Here is a 19,358-nt window from a genome sequence, read left to right on the forward strand (position 1 = left end):
GTTCAATCCCAGGCTGCGTCATTTTTTAGTTGTGTGAGTCTTTTTTAGTTATTGCGGGTCTATTTTTCAAGTTTCAACTTTTCATCGTTTTCCTACAATTTAAGTTTTTGTACCGTAAAAACGGCCTAATGTTAAGTGATTGGAGCGTTCTTCCTACTTCCTTTTAAAGCGTTCACGGTTTCGTCATTTCCCGTGGCTCAGACGTTCTGTTGACGTAATCTACTACATGTTCGTGCGTTCGATCCCCGCTGTGTCTTTTCACACATTCAGTGTTTTTTTTTCAGTTAATTCAGTAATTTTTTTTTGGTTTCAACTCCTTCCCAGTTCATCCAATTCATGCCGTTCGAACTTCATATCATTCCACATATTCACGTGAAGTGCCTTTTTATTTTTCAAGGTTCAACTATTCATCGTTTTCCTACAATTTACGTTTTTTATACTATTCATATTTAAAGAATTTAGCCTTTTCAAACTGTTCTTACTTTCATTTCATCTTTTCATTCCACAGTTGAACTTTTTTCAGTTTTTTAACTTTGTATTATTCGTAGTACTTCATAGATTCACGTTCAAAAATACTTCATTCCCTATATTTCAAGCTTTCACAGTGTGGTCTTACACTGCCCCCCAGTGGCCCAGTGGTAGAGTTGTCATCTTCAACATGTCCGTGTCCCGGTTCGGGCAAATCGCGTTTCACGTTTACAGTTCAACTTTCAGCTACAATTCAAGTTTTTGTACCGTAAAAATTGTCTAATGTTAAGTGAATGGTGTTGTTAAGAAGTTTCTGATTATACTTAACGATTTCGTGTTTGAATCGTTCTGTTATTACTATTTACGTCTGGACATGTTTCTCCTGTGGTCATGTGATCTTCCTAGCAACCGCCTAGCAACTAATCACAAGTTGTGTTTCATTCCTCCACTACCAATCAGGACTCTGTTTACACTATCATAGGTTGTTTTGCTCTTTCACGGGTCAGTCGGCAGGTATCGTTGTAACGGACAGTCATTTTTTCTGCTTTCAATCATTCTGTGGATTATCTATTTCCTTTCATTATTATTCCGTGCGTCCATGAGAATGTAAGTACAGTTTGAATATGTTGTCCGTTCGTGGTTTTGGATACATGTTTACGTTTGCACTGCTTCACTTTTTCCATTAATGTCTTAAGTTGTTATTGCACCTAAGTTTGGTATAATTGCTAAAGGCAAATATACCGTACTTTTCATACTTCACTTTTAGTATTCACGTTAAAGTTTCATCCACAAAATGTGCGTGACGTCACCGCCCACTCAAATCTATTCGGCTCCATTAACCCTTTCCTACCTAACATGTTAACATGATACATGTTTACTTTGCACTGCTTCACTTTGTCCATTAATGTCTAAGTTGTTATTGCACCTAAGTTTGGTATAATTGCTAATGGCAAATATACCGTACTTTTCATACTTCACTTTTAGTATTCTTTTAGTATTCAGCGAACTACTTTGTGTGTCCTCCACCTGTGTCAATCCAGTCGTACGGGACGGTTCAGGAAGCGTGGAACACCACACTTTTTATTACCGATGCACGCTCATAACAACATTTAGGGCTCGATTGATTTACTTTTTCAGGTGTTTGTTCATTTTGCCCATCACGTCTGTCAACACATCTAAATAATATATTGTTACAAATGTTTTTGCGTAGGTAAACTGCAGCAAAGGAAAAATAAATCCGAATGTCAGTGAAGGTAACATAAATCTAAATGTGCGCGTACTTCCGCTTGCGGATTATTGCCCTTGCGAAGTGTGAGCGGTAAGTCCGGTGCTCTCAAGGTATTTCGATATTAATATTTGTAAATACTTTATCTACACTGCTCTAACAAACTGAAAACAGTAACGTTTTTGTTTTATAAGCACTTTGTTCTTACCGCAATGAGTCATTATCAATTAACTTGGTTCGCTTTAGTTCTCATGCGATAATATACTACTATGCTAAAACCACGTGTGCTAATTTGGTGAAGCGTTTTGACTCGTCGCTGCACTGCCCGTTTTTCATTGGCGTGCACTTTGCAATTCACTTTGCTGTGTTGCGTTTGTGTGCCTAGTTATTTGTTTTAAATACAATTTACATTTTATTATTGTTATTTTCAAGTGTCAAGTCTGGACAACTTGTTTATATCCTGCTGGAATAAAATAAAACCGAATAAATACACCTTGGACACAAAACGAGTACTGGTGATTTAGAATCTTGAATTGAATCTTGACCAAAATCTTCGTGATCAATATTTTGGGCATAATTGTGAGTGTTTGATATTAGATTTTTTGGGGGAAAATGTGTAATTCATACTGCAAAAGTTTTTGAAAGGTGCATAACAGTATATATATATATATATATATATATATATATATATATATATATATATATATATATATATATATAAAACTGTGTTGTGAGTCAAATATTACCAAATGATTATCTTTGCGTCTACAGATTCTGCTGTAGGACTGTTCTTCTGATCCTGAGGTATGTGCAAATTGCCAACCGATTTACTTAGCCTCATTTAATTTTAAAGAATTGTGGCAATTTTGAGATGACATGTCATTGAAAAGCTTCTGCTTTATTAAAAGTAGATTTTGCTCCTACGTTGAATGAGTGTTCAGTATAAAGTACAGATCGGTTTGATGACACCTCGTAAAAGTATGTGTGGTCTCTATTGTATTGATTTGGAAACCGTCAATTATGCAAAGCCTTATGAAATAGCCACACTCGGGACATCTTTTGGTCAAATACAGTCATAGCTTCTAGAATCCTCAAAATAAAATCAAAGTAGTTTTCTACGCGTCAGAATAATTGTGCATTAAAATTATTCTAACAACACTGGGGTAATGGGGTTGACCATCCATTTAGTTAAGTATATATTATATTTTTTAATAATTGCAGTAAATGTGAAATAAAAATTCACATTTTAAAAATGCTCTTAGTAGCACTTTACATGTGCCACTTTCAATTTTTTTTTAACTCTCATCCTTCATGTAATACTGGAGTACATATAAAACTATTGGAGAAATAGGAAGCCAAGCATGGTTTGAAAGTTTGGTGCATCATGCATCATCTTTATTTGGACAAGATCAATTAGAGGGTGGATCTGTGCAGTGGTAGAGTGTTTCCTTATCATGGTGATTATGATGAAGCATGCTTGAGCAATACCGTAGCTCCCAACTCCCCCTCACATTTTACAGGATACAAATTACTGGCAAAAAACTATATCAACGTGTACATTTTGTTATTTGTTGTTAGCTGCCTAGTTTAATGTTTTCATGATAATAAAAGCATACAATTGTACATATGAAACTGTATGCATTGAGGACATTGTGACATATATTGTTCACTCCTAGACCCGAGTAAAAAAATCTACATTTGGGTTTTGAGTTGAAATGTTCACTTCATTTCGGTGTTGCTTTTTGTGCCTACAGATCCTGTTGTTGAATCCCGCATCTCTACAAACTTGAGGTGTGTGAAAATTACTTACACATTTTCAAAATAGGCGCATGCCATTTGGAAGAATTGTGGCAACTATGGTGACGTGCCATAAAAAGGACCAGCGGTATTCAAAAAAGACATTGGTCATCTCGAATGAGAGTTATGAATGTACTCACTGAGCATAGTTTGGAATGAGCAACATTTGGTGTAGAAAGTGCAATTCTATTACTCCACTTTATTCACTGTTCAATAAACCTCCTGTGTTCAAATGCCTTGCAATAACAATCAGTGTTCACACACTTGAAACCTCCATCCATTTCTGTAGCTGCTTATCCTCACGAGTTTGGGACGCTTGAAACAATGCATATTAATATCCCACCAATGAGTTTGTGCCCGCCACGTGCTGATAATAGATTCTAAGGGTATGTATACATGAGACAATAAAATCTATGAGTCTTTGATAAACCTTGCGCAAAAATATCACAGTATCGAACTTACGGCTGGCATACAATGGAAAAATTACAATCGTATTTGATTTTCCCAAAAGTGTATTGTATATTCAGTACATTGAGAAATGTGTACCATGTTTAATACACAAAAATAAATGCATAAACATTTTAACATACCTGTGTTTGTTCATAGTTTCCCATCAACGGTAAGTTGCACCACACTGCCATTAATGTCCACTCGAAGGCACACTAGTTAAAAAATCGTTCCGTAAAATGAGATTTGTTTTCTAAAAAAAACTGTTGTTACCTATAACACTTCAAATTATACAGAATGCCATTTTGTTTTATTGTCTTGATCATAAATTTGTGGTTTGGATCAAATGTGATCATTTCTGTTTGAGTTTGGGAGGCATCTGAATAAGACGCCCAAACTACCTAAATTGCGTAAAAGTTCAAAATTCAGCATATTTATTGATTACACACACAAATGTGCCATGACCTCCAACGTGCTGTTTGTTTCCTCGTTATCTTCAGTGCTTGTTAACAAGGTCAAACAAAAACTGTCGATTGCCATCAAAGGCGACGTGTTGAGACAACTCTGCAAAAAGCCAATCGTATTCTGCACTGTTTGGGTAAAGATTAACAAACGCTAATTATTGGTAATAGATTGCATTTGCCATTATTGAAACCTCAACTTTTTAACACCGCAGTAAACCTGTCAACATGGTGTTTGGCCCATGCCTACTCACGCTACTATTATCAGCTGCATTACCGTGTGATTCGGTGCCTGCCTTATGTCCTGTTGTCACACTCTGCAGCGCATTGTGAAAGCGGCTGAAGGGATCATCGATGTGTGTCTGTGTGTCTCCCTCCTACTCTGCTGGACATTCACAACACACATCTCACCCGAAGATGTTGGGATTGGGGGGGGGTCCCCTCTTACCTTTCCCAAAGCCTCTTTCGCCTGCTGCCAATCGTGAAGAAGATCGCATGGTCCCTGGCAGTGTCTGATTTTGTAAATGCAACCCAAATAGTTTAATACATTTTTGAAGCAAACGTAATAGTAATACAAATAATAGAAAATAAATATACAAAGAAATAATAGCAATAGTATATAACTGAAAAACAAGACTACAAGAAAAAAAATGTGGGATATTTCAATAGAAAATTCAACAAAAATAGTTAGAACCGTTATTCAAGTCCCATGCCCTTAACTGTTTATTTAAATCACTTACGAGAATTGACAAATGAACAAGATAGTTTTGTCATTATTTTTCATTTTTGTAAATCTGACTGTTACTGTTTTAACGTACTGATAGTTCTGCCATCTTTCAGGATATTAAACTTATCCATCTCCTGACTGTTAATTTCTTAAAGTTTGGCTGCCTGGAATAAAAGCCTAAGCCATGTGGCCCCCGGGCCATAGTTTGCCCACGCCTGATTTAGAACGCTGAACTTTGAATGTTTTACCTAGTTGTTTGGGTTTCATTATTCCGGCACTTTAAATTGTCTCGTAAATGAAATGCACTATGCACATAAACTTGCCTTCAATATTATTAAAACGTGTGTATTTTATTTTCAGAAGACCTTCTCCACCTCACCCCAAACACCCCTCTTTTTTGCTGCTCTACCTTTTTGTCTCTTCCTATTTTCTACCTAATCCCGTCAGTTTAAAAGCATGCCGAGGAAGAACAAAAAATCTTTAGCGGCAAAGTCTTGCTGGCAGCGACGCCGTGGCTCCCAAGCAACTCTTGCACGCTCTGATGATTTTTGTTCTAACGAGGCACCAATATCAGAGATTGATTCATGCCTGGGTGTTTCACCCATTTCAGAGATTGATACATGCCTGGGTGTGTCACCCATATCAGAGATCAATACCTGCCTGAACGAGGCAATTTCAGAGATTGATACATGCCTGGGTGTGTCACCCATATCAGAGATTGTTATCTGCCCAAATGAGGCACCCATATCAGAGATGGCAACATGCCCGACTGAGGCACCCGTGTTCAAGATTGATGACAACTGTGCCGATGAAGCACACGGTGAGCATGGTGGCGGAATGGCTCTCGTGCAACATATGGTAACGTATGTGTTGGCTTCTCACAGCCAAGCGCATTGGAGATATGGTAAATGGAAAAACAGCCAGTGTGTGACCAACTCTGTTATATTTCTGGCATTCCTGCAGGAGTTAGATCACCTGACCAGCTCTCAGCTTGATCTTGTTCTCAAACAAGGCCATGAACTATATGTAAGTATTATAACTACGTTGCAAGCAGAAGGGCGCTTTGTTCACCGTTTCCTGACAATTGATGAGGTTCCAGGCATTGTAAGCGGGTTTGCAAAGCAGCACATGTTGATAAAGGGTCTTCCTTCGTGTGGTATGTTGACCTCTTTCCTTGGTGAAGTGTATTATCTAAATCTTCGAGATAGACTTCAGTGCTTGACTTCAGGTGTAAACTTTGCTCTTTTGATTATGCAATCACTGTGCATAGCTGTTTTTCGAAACCGTGATGGCAGATTTGGGTTTTTTGATCCTCACAGCCGAGGACGTGACGGACTACCTGTTCAAAACGGCACAGCCGTTGTATTGCTTTTTACATGCTTGAATGACCTGACAGATACATTGATTAAATCTTTCACTATGTCAAACGCCAATTGTGATTCTCAGTATGAGATTATACCCCTTAGCTTTGCATCTGTGGATGTTACTGCTGATGACCATGAGATGGTGCCATGTGCAGAGCGTCCTCCATTGACGTTGCAGTTTGAACGCGTCGACACAAGCCGAGCCGTTGCTGAGACCACGACAAGTTCACGTTCAAACGAATCTGTGCCCCACGTCGCAAAACGCCGTCATGATCTGACGGATAATACTGATGGGTTGATTTTCCCAATGTCTAAACCTCTACCAGACTTGTCAAAAATGAGTAAAGCGAGAAGAAGAAAATTTAAAAGACGGATGCAGGCACAAGAAAAGATGGCCGTTGATTCCGGAGACAAACCCAGCAAAAGGGAACTGAAGCGAATACGCAAAAACGTAAAAGGTAAAGAAAATTACTGTCAGAACGTAGACTTACGACAAAGGAAAAGGTACTATATAACTACTCGTTACAGACAAGACATAGGTTTTCGTTTGAAACAAAGGTCCTATGTTATACATCGTTACTTGGTCGATGAGGGCTTTAAGAAGAAAATCCTTTCCCGTTTATCACATCTCTATAAGACAGATGATAGCTTTAAGTTGAGACGGCGCTACTACATGACAAAGCGATATCAGAATGATTTTGCTTTTCAGGATAAACAGCGCTTTTACATGAAACGAAGATATCGAGAGGATCCAGAGTTTCAAGCTCGGCAGCGCTCTTACGTCAAACAAAGATATCGGGATGACCTCGAGTTTCGAGACCGACAGCGCCTTTACATTAAGCAAAGGTATCGGAACGACATCGGCTTTAAAGCCCGACAGTGCTTCTACATCACAAACCGTTACCGAAATGATCCTGGATTCAGATCCAAACATAAGGAAATCATGAGACGGGCAATGAAAACAAAGTACGACTCATCGAGAACAAACGTGTTGCGTTGCGCAAATAAAATTTTGAAAAAATACAAAGTGATAAAGCAACTATCGAATGACAGAATCAATTGTGAAATCACTAAAGCTGTGGAGCTCTTCAAAAGGCAAATTACATTTGGACCCACTTTTGTCTGCACTGTTTGTCACCGAGCATTATTCGCGAACCAAGTGCGCATTTGTCGGCGTCGCTCTTTTGAGAAAAACAAACATGTTGTTGAAAGCTGCCTCACGGGAAAATTTCTTCATATTTGTCACCGTGAATGTGATCCATCGTGCAAAGTACCAGAGGAAAGAAAACAAGAGTGGATTTGTCACACTTGCTTCGCACATCTCAAAAGTGGCAAAATGCCAGCGCTAGCAGTCGCTAACAATCTCCAACTGGCAGATATTCCGAATGAACTTTGCGGGTTGAACATATTGGAGAGGCATCTCATATCAAAGTATGTAGTTTTCGCCAAAATTTTTCCTCTTCCAAAAGGTCAGCAACGAGCCATTCGTGGAAATGTTGTGTGTGTTCCATCGGAAGTACAAGAGACAGTCAACGTCTTGCCACGACCCAGGAGAGAATCCCAAGTTTTGCGAGTGAAGCTGAAGCGACGGCTTTGCTACAAAGGTCACCAGGTATTTCAAACTGTCACTTGGCCTAACCTAATACGTGCTCTGATTAAACTGAAGCAGGTCCATCCACAGTACAGCGACATAATCATTCGCGACGACCCTGACTTTTGTGACCCGACGCGCACCGACGATGAAAGTAGCTCTTCTGAAGACGGAATGAATACGAGTGACTTTGATGAGGAAGATCTGGTCCAGATAAACAAATTTGAGAGTGATGCTCTCCGAGAAACAAACGATGACAAAGACAATGGCGAGCGTGACGAACCGCAGCAACGTGCCCAAAATGTGCAAGAAGCAGATGAACCCAGTGGTGGTGTAATATTTGAATCATGTCTCCAACCTAACGATGTATCGGAGGAAATCATGAGTTTCACTGAGGGAATTTACTCCGTTGCTCCCGCAGAAAGGAATAGCCCGGTAAGCTTTTTCAAGACTCCCAAACTTGAGGCCATGGCTTTTCCGGTCCAGTTCCCGACCGGGGAAAACACTCTCGATGAAGAGAGGGAGATTAAACTCACGCCGAGCAAGTATTTCAAAGCCCGACTGTCCTGCGTGGATGAACGTTTTGCCAGAGATGCTAACTACTTGTTCTTTGCTCAGTTTGTGACTGAAATCCACCAGGCCACATCAAGCATAAGAATACAGCTACGCAAAGGTAAACCTTTTACAAGAGACGGTCGACGAATAAACAATGCTATGTTGCAGGATAAACTGGAAGTTGAAAAACTGATACACAGCAAAGACGCCGTCCGCTTCATGGTGCCGTTAAGGGGCACCCCGGCCTATTGGGAGAAATGTCTCAAGGACCTTTTTGCCATGATTCGGCAGCTAGGCACACCCACGTTCTTCTGCACGTTCTCGGCTGCCGAAATGCGTTGGGAAGAAGTCATCACCGCCATCAAAGCGCAGCAAGGTGAACGGGTGATTTTCGCCGACCTCGACTGGGCCGCAAAGTGCGAAATTCTCCGCAGCAATCCGGTGACGACGATGCGCATGTTTGACAAACGTGTGGAAGCTCTGTTTAGAGACCTGCTCCTTTCTCCGGCGCGACCTGTCGGAAAAGTGGTCGATTACTTTTACAGATTGGAGTTTCAGCACAGAGGAAGTCCGCACATCCATTGCCTCATTTGGGTTGAAGGCGCCCCCGTTTTTGAGGAGGCCTCAGACCAAGAGATCTGCGATTTCGTGTCGCGCTACGTTTCCTCCGAGCTGCCCGATCCGGAAAAGGAACCCGAACTCCATCGGAAAGTCACAGAGGTTCAGATGCACAGTAAGTCTCATTCAAAGACGTGCGTCAAAGCACCCGGCGCGCAGTGCCGTTTCGGTTTCCCCAAACTGCCGTGCGAGAGAACCATGATCATGAGACGTGAAGAGTGCGATGGAGAAAATCCAGAGAAGGAGAAGCGGTCGGCGCCAAACCCCAAGCTTGCAGATTTGCAAAATTTGCTGAACGAACCGGAAACGGCCTCTCTGACTTTGCCGCAGCTACTGGCTAAGTGCCAGCTCACCGATGACGAGTACATGGAATGTTTGTACTCGATTGCCGCAAAGACCTCTGTCGTGCTCAAGCGAGAGCCCAAAGACTGCTGGGTGAACAACTACAATCCACATCTGCTTCTTGCTTGGGACGCGAATATGGACATTCAGTACATTCTGAACGCTTATTCCTGCGTTACCTACATCTGCAGCTACATCAGCAAAGCTGAACACGGCCTGAGCCAGTACCTGAAATCGGTGATCGAGAACTCCCGCTGCGAAAATGTCAACGAGAGCGACGAGATGAAACAAATCATGCAAGCGTACTCCAAGAAAAGAGAGGTGAGCGCGCAAGAGTGCGTCGCGCGCGTATGCGCCCTACACATGAAGCAAGCGTCCCGCAGTGTGGTTTTTGTGCAAACCAGTGACAATGCTCTGAAAATGAGTTATCCCCTCTCGTACCTCGAGGGCAAAACGCACGAGTCCGTCGAAGTGTGGATGAGCGGCTTGCCGGAAAAGTATAAATGCAGACCTCAAACGGAGGAATTCGAAGCAATGTGCTTGGCCGATTTTGCCTCGACCTGCAGAATCGTGTACGGCAAACAAGCGAAAGGCACAAATGTTTTCCCCCTGCTGAACGACATGGGGTATGTCCAAAAAAGGATAGGTAAACACGCCGTCATCAAATACTGTAAATTCTCGCAGGAAAAAAATCCAGAGGAATTTTACTGCACGTTGCTCAAGCTCTACCTGCCCCATCGTGCCGACTGCCAGTTGAAGTCCAGCCACTATCCTACGTACAAGTTGTTTCACGACCATGCCTTTGTACAGTTGCCGGCCGCCGAGCACCCAGAGGCCGTTGTGCAAATTGTCGACCGGAACAGAGAGAAGTATGAGAAGCACAGCAGAGATGTTGACGACGCCATCCGAGAGGTGGAGGAAGGCGGCATCATCTTGAACGAGTGGTGTCAGCTAGCGCCGGAAAGCGAACTGCAAAGACTCGAGTGCATCGAGGAACTCGCCGCAAGAGATGATCCCGGCGACGCTGTGGAAGAAAACGTACCAGACTACAACGTCAGGTCCAAGGTACCGGAAATGTCCATCGCGACGGAAGCCGCTCTCATCGATCCGGCCCTATTGCGAGACATGTATCGGAACCTTAACCGGAAGCAAGCGTGTGCCTTCTACCTGGTCAGAGATTGGTGCATACGACGCGTGTCTGGCTTAAAACCGCGTCAGTTCTTCTATTACGTCAACGGCGGCGCCGGAACGGGGAAGTCACATTTAATTAAATGCGTTCACGCAGAGGCTACAAAAATACTGCGCAGACTGCCGCGCCTTGCTGAGGAAGCGGACATTTCCAAACAGACGGTAATTCTCGCAGCCTTCACCGGCACCGCGGCCTTCAACATTTCAGGTACGACTTTGCACTGCCTACTGAAACTGCCGAGGAGCCTCAAACCCCCGTATCGCGGCCTGGGCAACAAACTGGACGAAGTGAGAGCGGAGCTATCGCTCGCCGAAATCCTCATCATCGACGAGATCTCCATGGTGTCGAAAGACCTCTTTGCGTATGTCGACGCCAGGTTGAAGCAAATCAAAGGAATCAATTTACCGTTTGGCGGCATGTCCGTTATCGCCGTCGGGGATTTCTATCAGCTCCCTCCGGTGAGACAGTCCAAACCTTTGTGTGTTTACGATCCCACCAGGCTGGACCTTTGGCGCGACAGCTTCGAAATGATAACGCTGACCGAAATCATGAGGCAGAAGGATGACGTTCCGTTCGCCGAACTGTTGAACCGACTTCGCGTCAAGGAGAAGTCCCACGAGCTGTCGGAAGTGGACAGAGCTTTGCTGGCTACGACCTACGCCGCTCCGGAGAACCGCCCGAAGGATGTTCTGCATGTTTTCGCCACCAACAAGCAGGTCAATGACCATAACAGTCAGATGCTGAATCTGCTTCACGATGAAATTGTGACCATCGACGCAGACGACTACAAGAAAGACCAAAGGACTGGCAGAATGGCGAGACAAGCCGTCCCCGTCCAAGGGGCAAAGAACGAGTTGCCGGACTCGATAAAGGTGGCCGTCGGCGCTCGGGTTATGGTAACCCGCAATATCGATGTGCAGGCGGGTTTGTGCAACGGTTCCTTTGCGAGAGTTGTCAAATTGGTGCATTATGCCGACGGTGCACGCGTTCAGAAACTTGGGCTGGAGCTTGAAGCTGCGAAAAATGCGGGTGCTGCTGCTAACACCGTTTACATCGCCAGGCAAGAGGAGAAGTTAAAACGGCCAGGAGTGGTGCGTTTGCAGTTCCCCATCAAGCTCGCGTTCGCCTGCACGATCCACAAAGTCCAAGGTATGACCACATCCGAAGCGGTGGTGTCGCTGGAAGGCATCTTTGAGCACGGCATGGCGTACGTCGCCCTGAGCCGAGTGACGTCTCTCCGCGGGCTCCGTGTGCTGCATATGGACGAGAGAAGGATCCACGCCAACCCAGAAATAACGGCCGCTCTAGCCGAGATGACGGACGCGTCTTTGGACCACGTGATGCCGCTCCTTCACGTTATGCCCACTCTAGATCCGACCGACAACCTGGTCGTTGTCCATCACAACACCGAAGGGCTGCGTTGTCATGCGCGGGATATCAAATGTCACCACGAGCTGCACTTTGCTGACGTTTTGTGCTTGACAGAAACACACCTCCAGGGGTCGGCGGATACTGGAAATGCCGTCTTGGAAGGCTACACGGCGTTCCGCCGGAACCGGAGCGTCTCACATTCAAATTGTCCCGACTTGGCGACGAAACGTGGCGGCGGCGTAGGTATTTGGGTGAAAGAACGCATTCCGGCACACGAAACGATCTACATCCAGGGCGTCACCGATATCGAATTTGTCGTGGTCAAACTTGAACCTCCCGTCGATATGTTCATCGCTGCTGTGTACAGGCCTCCGGGACAGAGTCTGCGCTCTTTTTTGCCAAACTTGGAAAGTTTGTTGTACTCTCTGGAAGTGATGGACCATCATCAGATCCTGGTATGCGGAGATTTCAATGAAGATGCGCTGTCAGACTCACACAAGCCCATTATGGAACTGTTTGTCTCTAAGGGTTACACACAGCTCATAAATACGAGTACCACTGACAAGAACACACTGCTTGACCTCATTTTTGTCTCCCGACCTCAGTGCGCAGTTCATTCAGGTGTCCTGCGAACATACTACAGCTATCACAATCCTGTCTTCTGTGTTTTACACACTGAAAGGTGAGTCATGTCCAATTAGCACATTAAGAGTTGTCCCTGTCGTGTTATGGAGCCCTAATGTTAACCTGTGATGGAATGAAATCCGGGGTGATGATGGTCACGCGTGTGTGTGAGAAGGTGAGTAGGAGGTGAGTCAAGTTTCGAGACAACGAAAAAAATAATAATAAATGGAGGATGGAGTGTCAAGTCGATGGGAGGGAGTGGTGGAATGATATGTTGACATGCGATGGGTTGAAATCTGCGGTCAAGGTGGATTTAGCATGTGTGTGAGGTGAGCGGAAGGTGAGGAGGTGAGAGACAAAACGCAAAAGAGAAAGTATAAAGATTTCTGCGGACGGAGGGTCAAGTTGATGGGAGGGTTTAGTGGTATTATCACCTTTTGGTTTGTTTGCCAGCATGAGGTGAGAGCAGAAAACAGACAAGGTAAGTAGGTCACTATAATATATCTTTTTGTCGATTGTAAGTGATATAATTTTACTCTCTCTACTTAAAACAGGTCTGTCATTATGGAGAGATGGTTGTTCATCTCAGAATGGAGTGCATCGGTATGTGTCTACTGATTGATTGTACGCCGGCGACATAATCTTATGTCATGCCGTTGCAAAAAATGAAATGGTTAGGAAATTTAAATATAACTATAAAGTTAGACAGAGCCAAAACCTATCTGGGTTCTGCAGCAGCACGGAAATATTCACTCAGCAGTCCTGTATTCCCCTTTTTCTCACAGAGTAGAAGAGTGGCTGCCCAAATGCTCACATCATGGAGCGCTGACTTGAAAACCTAGGTGGCAGCCATGCAGGGCTTTTCTTCATTCCAGTGTAAGTTACCGTGAACTATGTCAGTTAAACCCAATTGTAGGTATGCCCAACTTTTGGATTATCGTCCTCACCGCCATCTATTTTGTTATTTTGTAGATCTAAGTGGTTCACATGTTGCCCGTGGCTCCACATGTTCCATTTGTCCAAAGGAGAGCCGGAAGCTCGCCAACGATTTTGAAGACACATCATCATGCTCGACCATTGACAGTTTCCCTCTTGTCTAAACCAAGTCTGTTTTCTGCTCTCTTCAGACTGTCTTCTTTTATTGGTAGGAAAAGGTAAGTTGCTCGTCATCCTTTGTAATAGCTCATCATCCTTTGTAAAGTCAGTCAAAATAGATTTTGTCTCATATATTTTTAACAGGTTATTTGTTCAGGAGAACGAGCCGTCTGTATCAGAACAGAAGCCGCACATATGACTTTACCGCCATGCCATTAAAGGGAATTAAATTTTAAGGATATTGCAATTTATTGTAAGACCACGCCAAGTCTATTAATATGTTTTATGTATTTCCACTTAACAGTTCTGTCTCCCCCTTTTTTCACAGAGTAAAATAATGGGTGCCCAAAAACATACATCGTGGATCACTGCCTTGAAAACCAGGGTGACGGACAATCAGGACTTCTCTTCTTTCTGGTGTAAGTTGCCGTGAACTAAGTCATTTAACGCTTTCTGTGCCATGGATGATATTTCTCCTCTTAAAATAGTAATAATGATAATAAATATTAACGTGTAATATACGTCAATCAAAAGTGAAAATATGCAGATCTTTATCAGCTTTTGTTGCCACCCCCTTAATGTATTGTGCTCCATTTTTGTAGTCCAATGTTGTCCACTTGTTGCTTGTGGATCCACATGTTGCATTCATCCAAAGAACAACTGGAACGTCACCACCGTGCGAGGTGTTTGATGAGACATCATCAGGCTTGTCCAGTGGCATTTTCCTTCTGGATTAAACCAAGTCTGTTTTCTGCTCTCTTCAAGACATTTTCTTTTTTTGGTCGGCAAGGGTAAGTAGCTCATCATTAAACCTATCTTCTTTTGTAAAGGCGGTAAAAGTAATTTTTGTCCCATCTATTATTTTTCCTGACCGATGTTGTCCATCTGTTGCCTGTGGCTCCGCATGTCGCATTCATCCAAAGAACAGCTGCAAGCTTGCCACCAAGTAGATGAGCCATTGCATTGCTTGGTCAAGGATCTGTCTTCATCTGGAACAAACCAATTCTGCTTTCTCCTCTCTTCAAGGTAAGCAGGTCATCATTAAACTGATCTTTCTTCCTGAAGCCAGTGAAAGTTGTGTATATATTTTCTTTCTACTTTTATCAGGCTCTTTGTTCAGGAGCAAGAGAGGTTCGGAGCAGAATCACAGGAACACATATGTGAGTGTTTTCTGTTCATGTCACTCTACTTGATTGGGCATGAGTGTGATATACTAATTTGCTGTACTATAGAAAATGAAAAGATGATGATGTCAGCATCATGTAATCCTGGTTCGGTGAAGAAGTAAAAGAAAGCAGGTGCCACAACACGAAGACCGCAGACAACCAAGCGCTCGCCACTTTTGCGGATTACTTTGTAAGTAGCCAATTAGAGTAGCCAAGTTGCCATTAACCGGTGTTTTAAAAGCAGCATTATCTTTTCCAGCTTTCGTCCTCACCGCCCTCTTCACGTTTTCATCATGCGACTTGCTGATGAGTTTATAAAGTCCTTGACACCATTCTATCCTTAGGATGCAATTCATTTTTCTGTTCTTGCACTGTTGTTCATGCATTGAAAAGAACAGTCCTAGTCCCCCGATCCAACCTACATGATACGTATCCGTAGATACGTTTTTGCCATCATCCGTGTGCTCTACAAAGGTTGCTGTATGAAATACCTATTCAGTCATGCATTTGTTTACATAAGTTTGTATGTACCACACTCATGATTTTACGTTGAATCTCTGAGATCAAACAAGCATTCTGAGAGGCACATTTTCTTCAATTTGTCATTGCCTGTGTCAACGTTTACTCTAGCAAATCCGATCCATCCATTCATCCATTATCTGTCGGCGCGCTAAAATGCTGGTGCCTATCCTAGCTGTCTTCAGGCAGTGGGTGTGGGACACGCTCAACTGTTTGCCAGCCAATCCCAGCCCTTGCAAATTATGGAATGAGAACAAATCTGCTCCAAAATCCAACCACTGCCGTTGACACAGACAATGTTGCGTGTAACATGTTAATATTGTATTCCATAACATAAATACAATCTCTCACTCTGACACATTCAAGCTATAAGTAGTGCATCACATCACTAAACAATGAATGTTTGTTCATGTCTCGTTTTTCAATGGTTTACACTTTCAATTTTTGCCAAGCTTGTTTGATCTTAGAGATTTGTTTCTAGTCATTTAATTTTGTTTTGTTTATTTAAGTCTTTGTGCACCTGTTCACCGGTTCACTCTATTATATCAATTCTTTTTTTAGGAAATCTTAAAGCGGTTATTATGAGATGACCTTTAGTATTTCCACTGTATGATACACCCTCAGCTAAAAAATCGTAATGGACTCTATGACGGAGCACTTCCGATGTACAGTCACAAAACGAAAACACGTTTAGAAGACAAAAATCAATTGCACACCGTTTCTGCTGTTTTCAAGCCTGTTCTACCAACCATTTCCCTGATTCTTCTTAGTATTATTTTTCAGCTATTGCCAACGTTCAGTTCAGAATCAATCAGTTTTGCATGCATTACATCTTAATGATGCCAGTATACTTGAGTCCTTTACAGTTGAAAAATGAAAGTGTCATACAGTGGAAACAACTGTTGATGCTTTCAGACCAGATTTGTCTCCAATCACTTAATTTTTAATTATTACTCTGTGCATCTACTCATATACGCAATATCATTAATTCTTCATCGTAAAAAATTTACTGCAGTTAGGATGATGACTTTCCACTGTATCATACTCCCTCGACTAAAACACTGTAACGGACTAAGATGCAGCACTTATATCGTAGGTGTAAAAATTATAATATTTAAATGTGTAGTCATTCAACAGGAAACTCCTTGAAACTACAGAAAACAAGACCCTGCACACCGTCACTGTTTTTAAGGATATTCTACCAACCAGTTTCTTTCAAAGCTTCTTCGCAATGATTTTTCAGCCTTTATATCAAACATCGAGTTCAGCGTCACTCAGCCCTACTTTGATTAAGGTTTTAAGCAGCCAGCATACTCGAGTGCCTCATAGTTAAAAATAAATAAATAAAATGTGTCATCCAGTGGAAACACATTTGCTGCTATAGGACGAAAATTCTTGTTCATTTATTTAATATTTATTTGCATTTCTTATCTATTCATCAATTATTTTATCCTTGTTTCTTTATGAAGACATTTCAGCACAGTTTGTGTGATGGAATTCTATCTTTCCACTGTATGACACCACCTAAAACACTGAAATGGACTCTATGATGCAGCACTTCTGTTATATGTGCAAGGTGGAATTTCAGTGCATAGTCACAAAATGGGTTATACGACACTAAAAAACAACAAACATATTGTACACTTTTTCCCACTGTGTTCAAACATATTCTACCAATCAATATTGCTCCTGTAATTACTTTTCAAATTGCATATACAGCATCCAATTCAACACCATTCAGTGTTACATCGATTATGCTGCCAGTATACTTGAGTGTTTTACAGTAAAAAAAAAGTGTCATACCTTTGGTGTTATACGGCCAGGTTTTTAAATGCCGCAAAGACATTGCGTTCCCTCGGGATTTTCTTAAGGTATCAAATTTCAGAGATGTTTTTTCCATTCTGCTTCTACCTGATGTATTTCAGACAAAGTGCTCTGTTACTTTAGTTCAACAGAAAATAGAATCAAAATGAATCACGCCTTTTGAATTCCCCCTTGCCCTCTTCAAACCTGGTAAGGCAACCTGTTGCAACACCTGGACTGCTCACACTCATCTACTACAAGGACCTTGGATGAAGCAGTCAGTACGACTGGGACCTCTAATCTTTTCCTCTTGAGTACTGAGCGGTGACTGTATGTTTCACTCAAAGCTCTGCAGTCTACTCACATTACAGCGCACAACTCTCGCAACACTTTTGTGAAGTAATGCACTTGCAATGTAACTAATTCACATCATACCTCTGACAATATATGGCACTCTGATGACAAACGTGTGTACCTGTGCGTAAACATCATTTTGTCCACAGTCGGCTTGACAACCTTTTGTTGAAAAAACTCATGCTTTGGGTTTGAAATGTGGGAAAACAAGTGAAAAACAAAACAAAAAAAGGTACTACGATGACAAAGCAAGAAAAAGAACAGCAGATGAAACGCTTCCTTCCATCCATTCTTCAATTTTCACAAGCGCCACAGGCTTCCTATTGTGGCCACTAAGCGCAACCAATGAGCACATGGCTAATTAATATGGTAATTTGTTGACATGTTAGGAACGCCTACTGCTCTCCAGGAAAACAATACATAATTGGCTAATTAATATTGTGATTTATCGCGTGGAGCGGTGAAGCTAATGATCCCTACGTATTGGTATCGTGTCCCTTGCCCGATTTGAATGCAACCAAAAGCAAGTCATCTCAACTTGGACGAATGTAGCCTGGTACGCAACCAGCTTCTTTATCCCACTACACGGGAAGCAAACTGTCAGCGCACAGTGGTGTAGTGGAGTGCATATTAAGTATACACACTTCTATGCAGAATAAGTATTGCGTATACCCACTTCTCATCTCTCCTGATGGGCACCTTTCAGTAATATCCGATTGCCTCTTTTCTCTCAAGAATTGCTCGAATCGAAACAATCTGTACCCCCCCCCCTCCCATAGAATTTGAAGTTTGCCAAACATGGCATGATCCTACTGCTAGTTGACAGTTTGCTTCATCGCTACTAAATGCGGGGAACTCACTGTTATGCCATGTCCATGTCCATCCTAGTACGTGTTTTATGTTTTTTGTGCCTTCCTAGTCAGTCATAAATGTTTTTTTTTGTTTGTTTTTTTTGCCATTGAACACTGTCTTTTTTTCCAATTCATAAATATTTTTAAATAAAGTCATACTACACGGTCTGATCTCGGCTATATTACATCCATTTTTATTGGGGTTAAGCCATCAGCTTCTTTATCCCACATTACGGGAAGTGAATGTCCGCGCACAGTGGAGTGTGTATTAAGTATACCCACTAACGTGTATAATAAGTATTGCGCATACCCACTTCTAATCTCTCCCGATGGACACTTTTCAGGAATATCCAACTGTCCGATTGCCTCTTTTCCCCCGAGAATGGCTCGAATCCATTCGAGGAAGTTTGATCCGTCAGCCGCATAAACCAATTTTTGACGCACGGATATGTGTTCCTATTTTACAATAATCGCGATAGCGCGTTAGCTGAGGTTGCTACGGCATTATTTTCAATAAAAGAAGCAGTCAGACTAACCAATGCCCAAGTCCATCCTTGTTCGCACACATGCAGGAATATTACTAAAATCGAGTATCGTCTAAAGGTTATGACGTGTCTAGCCGAATCAATTAAGAGTGCCCCTGTTAAAGGACACGGAATTGTGTTCCATTTTACTTTATAAATTGTTGTCTTTTGGCATACGCGCGCGATCATAAACTTGTTGAAACACGGATGTCGCTTAACATTGGGTATTTATGGTCAAATGAACTCAAACCTCGTCGCGCAGAAAAG

At 42.3% G+C, this 19,358-nt stretch overlaps 1 protein-coding gene across 3 annotated transcripts; it reads left to right on the top strand.

The window, feature by feature from the left end:
- The first annotated feature begins 963 nt into the window (after positions 1 to 963).
- LOC148417538 (uncharacterized) lies at positions 964 to 18,738 on the top strand. 3 transcript variants are annotated; one of them, XM_088425348.1, is made up of 16 exons: positions 964 to 1,074; positions 2,465 to 2,497; positions 3,448 to 3,484; positions 4,722 to 5,983; positions 6,089 to 6,947; positions 7,959 to 8,101; positions 8,171 to 13,382; positions 13,565 to 13,655; positions 13,752 to 13,933; positions 14,019 to 14,127; positions 14,203 to 14,293; positions 14,477 to 14,665; positions 14,798 to 14,900; positions 14,982 to 15,034; positions 15,107 to 15,230; positions 15,300 to 18,738. In XM_088425348.1, exons 4-7 carry the CDS (start codon positions 5,582 to 5,584, stop codon positions 12,839 to 12,841), a joined length of 6,075 nt encoding a protein of 2,024 aa, XP_088281474.1. In that variant the 5' UTR covers positions 964 to 1,074; positions 2,465 to 2,497; positions 3,448 to 3,484; positions 4,722 to 5,581; the 3' UTR covers positions 12,842 to 13,382; positions 13,565 to 13,655; positions 13,752 to 13,933; positions 14,019 to 14,127; positions 14,203 to 14,293; positions 14,477 to 14,665; positions 14,798 to 14,900; positions 14,982 to 15,034; positions 15,107 to 15,230; positions 15,300 to 18,738. The 3 variants fall into 3 exon arrangements, with proteins under 3 accessions (XP_088281474.1, XP_088281475.1, XP_088281476.1); XM_088425349.1 differs by lacking the exons at positions 964 to 1,074; positions 2,465 to 2,497; positions 3,448 to 3,484; positions 4,722 to 5,983 and adding an exon at positions 7,199 to 7,335 and having other exon boundaries at positions 6,799 to 6,947; XM_088425350.1 differs by lacking the exons at positions 964 to 1,074; positions 2,465 to 2,497; positions 3,448 to 3,484; positions 4,722 to 5,983; positions 6,089 to 6,947 and adding an exon at positions 6,959 to 7,335.
- Positions 18,739 to 19,358: the final 620 nt, after the last annotated feature.

Source organism: Hippichthys cyanospilos, chromosome 10, assembly GCF_059441005.1.
Source record: "Hippichthys cyanospilos isolate Australia breed blue-spotted pipefish chromosome 10, RoL_Hcya_1.0, whole genome shotgun sequence".
In the NCBI taxonomy this organism is placed as follows: domain Eukaryota; kingdom Metazoa; phylum Chordata; class Actinopteri; order Syngnathiformes; family Syngnathidae; genus Hippichthys; species Hippichthys cyanospilos.

What these genes read in the sequence shown, in the direction of transcription:
- LOC148417538 (XM_088425348.1), top strand. Translation starts at nt 5,582, where the DNA reads ATGCCGAGGAAGAACAAAAAATCTTTAGCGGCAAAGTCTTGCTGGCAG. An exon ending in TGGCTCTCGTGCAACATATG is followed by an intron (nt 5,984 to 6,088) that starts GTAACGTATGTG and finishes GCATTCCTGCAG; the next exon opens with GAGTTAGATCACCTGACCAG. An exon ending in AATACGCAAAAACGTAAAAG is followed by an intron (nt 6,948 to 7,958) that starts GTAAAGAAAATT and finishes CTCTTCCAAAAG; the next exon opens with GTCAGCAACGAGCCATTCGT.